The sequence below is a fragment of the Schistocerca cancellata genome, chromosome 3, assembly GCF_023864275.1.
Source record: "Schistocerca cancellata isolate TAMUIC-IGC-003103 chromosome 3, iqSchCanc2.1, whole genome shotgun sequence".
Classification (NCBI taxonomy): Eukaryota; Metazoa; Arthropoda; class Insecta; order Orthoptera; family Acrididae; genus Schistocerca; species Schistocerca cancellata.
Genome location: NC_064628.1, coordinates 622,567,779 through 622,575,294, shown reverse-complemented (window position 1 = coordinate 622,575,294; position 7,516 = coordinate 622,567,779). Strand labels below are relative to the sequence as shown.

At 37.5% G+C, this 7,516-nt stretch overlaps 1 protein-coding gene across 1 annotated transcript; it reads right to left on the bottom strand.

Moving 5' to 3' along the window:
• Positions 1-602: 602 nt before the first annotated feature.
• On the bottom strand, positions 603-7,500 carry LOC126175536 (probable prefoldin subunit 4). The gene is made up of 4 exons (XM_049922369.1): positions 7,344-7,500; positions 7,104-7,208; positions 1,352-1,468; positions 603-1,270 (listed from the first exon to the last, which is right to left on the bottom strand). The coding sequence occupies exons 1-4, from the start codon at positions 7,374-7,376 to the stop codon at positions 1,118-1,120; spliced, it is 408 nt and encodes a 135-aa protein (XP_049778326.1). The 5' UTR covers positions 7,377-7,500; the 3' UTR covers positions 603-1,117.
• Positions 7,501-7,516: the final 16 nt, after the last annotated feature.

The window sequence follows — 7,516 nt, the reverse complement described above, 5'->3', positions numbered from 1 at the left end:
TTCCCTATAATTTTGTCTTAAATTTTCTGCATTAGACTCCATTGTATATTCTTTCTTTATCCTCTTAATCGACAACAAACTGTTCATCAAAACTAAGTGCACCACAGAGAAGAGAAAATCTGAAATAATTGCGAAACTGAAAGAATATTACGAAACTTTATTTGAAGCTCAGAATTAAGTTGTACAGGACTGGAAATCACATCATTCAAATGCTGTCCATTTTGAAGTATGTATTCAGTGGTTGTCTTTTTTAGAATTTTGTTTCTGTATCTTTATCTAACCATGACATAGTCCAGCTGACACTTATCTGTGTCTCCTTGTCTTGCAATTTTGGAAGAGAGTGGTAATTTCAACCAGTTGAAAACTATTTTCAACCTCCTAATACACTTCATTAGTCCCTCATGGGGGGGAGGGGAGGGTAGGGGGAGGGTAGGGGGAGGGTAGGGGGAGGGTAGGGGGAGGGTAGGGGGAGGGTAGGGGGAGGGTAGGGGGAGGGTAGGGGGAGGGTAGGGGGAGGGTAGGGGGAGGGTAGGGGGAGGGTAGGGGGAGGGTAGGGGGAGGGTAGGGGGAGGGGAGAACAATGTCTAGTAAAACACTGTGGCATTCAAACTAACTTTCAAATTTATTTTTTAAGGTTAGAGAAAATGATGCAGAAATGTAATTAATATTGCCGAGTGTTCCGAGTATAAGTCAGCTATTTACACAGGTGGTTACACCAACAGTATCAAACAAATGAATTTCCTAACATAGAATAACAATTCTTTGCAAATCAAAATTATTTAGCGTAACAGGCACAGGTATGACAAATGTAACACTATTAAGCACTTATTATTCTCGCACATATTTTTCTAAAAATAAGAGTATATATATGAAGCCCATTTGGAAGGTATCATGGACATCACTCCTCTCAGATGATAAATTCAAATATAGCACATATTAAAATAAAGTGAAACAGTGTTCATAGTTTGAGAGGTAATACTTTTGTTTAATCATACATCACCGTTCACTCAGGGACTACAAAAAATGAAGCACAGTGTTCTTTTGAAACAAATATCACCACGTATGACAGTGTAAAACAAGAAAATGTAAGTACAAACAATCTCTCACAGGGAAAGGCTCAGTCATCATCTGCTTCAAGGTTTATGTGATTTCCAAATTTAGCATAAAGGTAAGTTTTCAGTTCACTCATTTGGTTTTTTATATTACTGCATTTATCCTCCAAATCCTTTGTTTCTGATAAAATCTTGTTTTTGGCTTCCTCCAACATTTTCTGGAAATCATTGTAATATAAATTAATTCAAATAATAATAATTCAAAAAGTATAAAATATATATTATATTATTCTAAGTACCTCTGTTTGTTCAATATCTTGATTGATGAAAACTTCACCCATAAAATATGGAACAAATTCTGTTGGGTCCATTAGCGTCAATTCATCACATGCCTCCTCCAAATTCTTCAGCTGGTTCTGTAACAAAAATGTAAATTCGCATCCTATTAACTTGACAGTACACAGAAATTTAATGAACAAATGAAACTTCACAGAATGTTACAGAAAAATATCTTTACCAAAAAATTCCCAATTTACAGCAGTATTCCAGAATGACATTTTCACTCTGCAGCAGAGTGTGCGCTGACATGAAAGTTTCTGGCAGATTAAAACTGCGGGCCAGACCAAGACTTGAACTCGGGACCTTTGCCTTTCACAGGCACGTGCTCTACCGTTTTACAGCAGTATTGTTTATGTTTGCATTACTCAGTAATCTCTACATCATCTAGATGGAGAACTAACTCCACTGAGTGACTCCAAATGTCCATTTCTTCACACACACACACACACACACACACACACACACACACACACACACACACACAACTACAAATTTTACAATATCCTTGTGGTTTCATCCCAGCAAATGGTATTACATTGATGAGGTATTTTTAATATGTATATCCTGCTGGAAACTGAATCAGTTGCAACACAATACCTAACACCCATCATCTGTTACACTGAAAGCATCTCTGTTGTTAAAACACATACATTTAGTGCCGAAAAGTCTATCTCCTGAAAACTTAATATTTCTTGTACTGTTGTTAGTTATACATTGTCACATTTGTAATATGTGTGTCTGGTACAATGAGTGATAACATGCCGGAACTGGTACGTAACTTATCACTTCAAACACAAAGTATCTAAAAACGTATTTTGCTTTAAGTGAGAAGCAGATGCCCTTTCATGTGTTACCATCAGCAACTTGTACATTCACTATTTTTATCATCAGCAGTGGCAGATCTAAGCAAAATATGCCAACTTCGTTCAAATGAGTCTGCACTGGTTGAGGCACTTCCCTTTGGAAACTGCAAGTACTTAAAGATTTTGGTTGGTAAAACATTTAATTTATCAATTTTTACTACGTCTCACAGCACTGGTTTACATGACAATGGATTAAATGAGTACAGTGTGTGAAAAAGCAAAATATATTTAATGAGCCCCCCTCCCAACATACAGATCACATTAGAGTTCAGAAATGATACAGCAGAAATTTTCACTGGTGTTTTTTTTCTTACACTAGTTTTGAGAAGGTTGTTTTTGTTGTTCTCCGGGAACGTTCAGCATCCAATGTAATAGAGCCATATGGTGCAGAATCAAAAACTATTTTCTTTTGCATTCTAGTAACATTTGAAAAAAAAAATCTTTGGCTGGCATTGTAATCGTCTACTCTGAACATGTAAACTGTTAAAAAAATTCATGAAATTATACAAGTACAAATAATACTGCATATGCTCTTGATTCATGAATAACTTCAACAATGCATTGTTTTAACTAGGCCTAAGCTAAATTTCACCATTAAAATTCAAAATGTTGCTTTTTTAACTTCTTTACAGACACTATGCACTATAAAAAGATTTGCACCATAATCTGGTTGGCTTCAAGAGATTTGCATGCACTGGAAGCTCTTTTAACTAGCATTTTCACAACAAAGTACGTATGCTGTGACCTGGCGCAACATCAGGTGGTCAAAAACCTCTAGGCCTCCAATGACTGAACTATGTGGAACATCAGGTTACTTATGTAATGGCATGCTTCACCCACCATCATATGATTTCATTGTATATGAGTTTTGTATCACAAGACCAAGGAGAGATACAGAAGTTCAAATATGTGTGTGTGTGGGGGGGGGGGGAGGGGGGGGGGGAGGGGGGGGGCAAGATTGCAGTGGCCCACAAGCCAGCGATTTTACAACAATTACATATGACCAGGTCAATTTACAGAAATGTTAGTATTTCGTGGAAATGCAATGAAAGTACTTAAGATGATCACAATTCTGGTAAATCTATGAAATTTTCTGACAAGGATCTCTGGATGATAAAGTATTCTCCTGCCAGGAGTCTTGGTCAACAATGATTGGACAGAGGCTTGGCAAACCACTTGTATTATCTTACTGTGACATGAAGAACTTCCTTTTGGAGGAAACATGATTTTATGACAGATACATTCCACAGGAATTAAAAATTCCCAATGGAATGGATGTATCACTGGCAGCTACCAACACCTAATGAAACACGAGCACTTCTGGTAAACCACAAAATCTATTCAGTTTCAAAATCATGTTGAAGTGAAATTTCATGGGAATTCTAACATTCTCAATGGGATGGGTGAATCAGTAGCAGGTATCAACACCAAATCGGACAGAGCACTTCTGATAAACCATAGCATCTATCTAGTTTCAAACAGGATGCCTTCATGTTCATAGAAAAAGACCTTCAATAATTACATCAGACATGGATGAAAAGATTGTGTAGTAGTACTCTGCTAGTAAATACCAGCACCTCTCATTGAGTCCAGTCAAAAGTGGAACTAACCCAGCAAAGCCGAGCTACAAAATGTCCTTTCCAGTAATACAGAATGACTTGTAAAAAAAGAATGTATATTGACTGTAAAGAGGCGCTAAATCAGTTGAGAAATCAGTTATGGAAATGAACAATTTGTGACATAAGATCCAGCCTTACATAACCAACTGAGAGTATAGTACACGAGCATACCACCTTGACATGTAAAGGCTAATCCACATGTGGCAAATGTATATGTCCAGCTCAGGGAAACAGTGCACCATATTCACAGACAGGAATGCGAGTTAAATTCTCAGGAAGGCACCCTGCATAAAGAGACACCTTTACCTATAAGTGTGTTCTGCAACTACCAGAAAAATCATATGTAAGTGTTCCAAAGCTCTCTACACCAGTTCCAGAAATTTGTCACTGTTCCCCCATCCACTATTATGCAGAAAATGGTGTAGGAGAAACTAAATAAAATAACAAGAAACTATCAGTCCCACAAATCCACTGTGAACCACCGAATCTGATACTGAAGTTCGGACTTCAGTGAGTGGAGATGTGTAAAATGTAAAGATGAAAATACATCAAAAGTGGAACTTCTGTACTTCACAAATGTACAAGCTTTAATGACTTTCAAAGGAGAGAATGATGAAACTATACACTCCTCTACAACAAACACAATGTAGGTTGAAATATCCTCCAATTAACTTCAAATGGAACAACCTCTGTGCTAACGTCTTTTTAAAGATTTAAAGTGGAACCAACATCAAACCAGTTGCTTCAAATTTAACAATAAAATACTTAAATGGATGCATCTCCATTAGTAACAATGTAATTGGATAATAACTGGTATTCCATGGAAACTGAAAGGCAACCCTGCCTCAAACATTTTGATGTAACATCTATAAAAACTATTCCACACAATGGCATCCCCTTTTTAGGTACAACACACAAATAAATGATAAAATTTTCACACAGGTCTTTAAGAGAGCATCCCGAAGCAATCCAAATCCATACTGATGGCTCCAACAACGACACTTGTGTTGATAAGCAAATTCTATATGGTATCCAGGTACCCCTCCTGACTTTGTACAATTGCGAATCATTTGTAAAAGAGTAGCTGAACTTCAAGTATTGTGATCGTCAATGCATGACCACACAAACAGATTTGAAAAAGAAAGGAATTACATTGATGTTTGTGAATGAATCATCTGAATGCGGCATGGACTAGCAAGTTCCAGCCTGTTGTGCTTTGTTGCACAATTTCCAAATGCCCTGTCTTGTTCACGAGGGTTTTTTCTAATCAATGTGCAATATATCGCAGCACACACAGGTGGAATGTGGTTTTCTGGTCTGAGGAAAATCCCTAAATGCCAATTTATCCCTGCTTCCCAGATCAAACTGCTTTTGTGTTTCTTTAGTCAGGTGTTAATGCTTCTTTTTGTACTCCCTATATACACTTGACAGCATGTCCAATGGATTTTATATACTTCTTTGGGGCAAGCAGCAGGTATAATTCCCTTGCAGTATTCAAACACTTGCACGTCTTTCTTGTTAGTTTAAACCAGGTTGGAAAACCTCTGATGATCCACAGGCCTGATTCACATATTTACTTCGTCATGTGATAAGGACAACAGCATTTGAAGTGTATCAAGTCAAAACTATAGTGCAGTTTTGCGTATTTTGCATATTTGTACACGTTTGTGCATCTTTTTCTGTTAACCAGATAACAATTACCTAACACCTTCATTTGCTCATTTCCCATATTTGTCCCAACAGCATCCCTGTCACAATATACCCCTGCCCTATCTTTCTGCACCCTATCCTCATTCCTTCACAACCTTATCTTCTCTTCCATCCAATTCACCACCTGGTCCTCGTCAACTCAGTGTGCTACCTTCCTGGATGTTTACCACCTCCTCTCTGCTCCATCTACATCGCTGTCCACATTAAACCCACCAACCACACACAATACCTGCATTCCAACAGCTGCCATCCCTTCTGCATCAAAAAATCCCTCCCATACAGCTGGTAACCCACAGATGGCATATCTGCAGAGAGAGCTCCCTTGCCCAGTATGCTGAAAGTCTCACAAAGGCCTTCACAAACAGGACACAGAATGGAAATAATGAGTCGGACATACGGGGATAATGTGGAGAGAGGGCTGGGCAGCTAGGTGGAGTCAACTGATTCAATATATTTCTTATTTAGGAGCTTTGTGTGTTAACTGTGTGTACCGAATTAGTGGCTTATATGTGTACTGAACACTACATTCACTGCCTCAATATTTATGGTATTTCCAAATTGCTTGTATATCAGTTGTATACAGTGCCACAAATTTTTTATTATATGCATCTTAAACGAAGATTATGTCATCTCATATAATCAATGGACAATAACAATCTTGATAGCATGCAGTGCTGCATCAAACCAGTCTTCATACTGAAGATGACGACAAGAACAATATATATCTAACTCCTTTCTATGCTAATGTTAACAAACTGAGGTCTTTGTAGACATTTTTGATCCTAGTGTTGCTTTTAACTATTTTTCAGGAATAGAGAATATTGGCAATGACTAACGACATTACTAGATATTTGTATTGTGGAGTAGTAGTCAAAATGTGCACGTTTTGAAAAGGTATTTGCAGGATGTTCTTGAATTAACACCAGTTATAATTCTTATAACACACTTCTGTATTCTGAAAATAGGACTACTATCCTTGTAACTTAAATTTTAGGTTCCCAATATATTATTGAAATTACAGAAACTGTTAAATAACTAAGAACAGTATAGCCCATCCGGGTGTAAAAAACCGCGGCGCGCCCGGCTCCAATTTTGGAAGCAAGAGCAAGCAAGTCATTGCTCCTCTATAACTACTAAAAGCAAAGTTTCATGAATGGGTAAAACTACTACAAACCTCATAAACAAAAGCACATATTGTTTTGTCTGGATTCGGCACCCACTGCCGAATCCAGAGGGTTATAAGTGAAATGATAAACTTGTTAAGTTGGAGAGAACTGCATCCACATAACTTCAAATATCAATTTTTGACGAAAAGCGTAAAAATTTGTAACTGTCTCAGTGTAATATAATCAACCATAGGAACTGTGTAGGATCGGTTCTTGGGTGACTGTAACATTAAGTATACATTTTCTAAAACCCAAAGATTGGTACAGGAAAGTGTGTGCCATTTACAAGGAGCTTGAGGGAAAATTATCTAAATTATTCTTAGCATAATACTGTATGAATGTTATATGACCCACCTGCTTTGATTTCAGTTCATCCTTATAATCTTCGAGCCTTGCATTATGTCTTGCAAATTCATTTATCTTTTGCTGGTCGTCATACGAGATGTGAACGTCTGAATCCTAGAACGAAGGTAATATATGGAACTGTTATTAAACTGTTTCATGTCACACTACTAAATACGACATTAAACTTACTTAAGAAAGGACAAATAGTAAAAAGAAAGAAGTATTTTGTCATCTACCCAATGCACGTACCGGCTGAAAAGTAGCCGAATTCGAGCTTGCCATTTCCCACGATTAATACGGACTTCAATTAAATCGTAAACACTACCACTACCGCCTCAACCACAGATTATGTGCCACAGAACAAAGATGTTCATAAAGAGAAGATGTCATATTTCCCCTTCGTACCAGAAAGAACCAAAGCC

Bases quoted from the DNA above. Each gene is read 5' to 3' on its own strand.
- LOC126175536 (XM_049922369.1), bottom strand. From the start codon at position 7,376: ATGGCAAGCTCGAATTCGGCTACTTTTCAGCCG. The intron at 7,209-7,343 runs GTACGTGCATTG...CCTTCGTTCTAG, and splicing joins ATTCGGCTACTTTTCAGCCG to GATTCAGACGTTCACATCTC. The intron at 1,469-7,103 runs GTGGGTCATATA...TTTTTGTTACAG, and splicing joins ATGAACTGAAATCAAAGCAG to AACCAGCTGAAGAATTTGGA.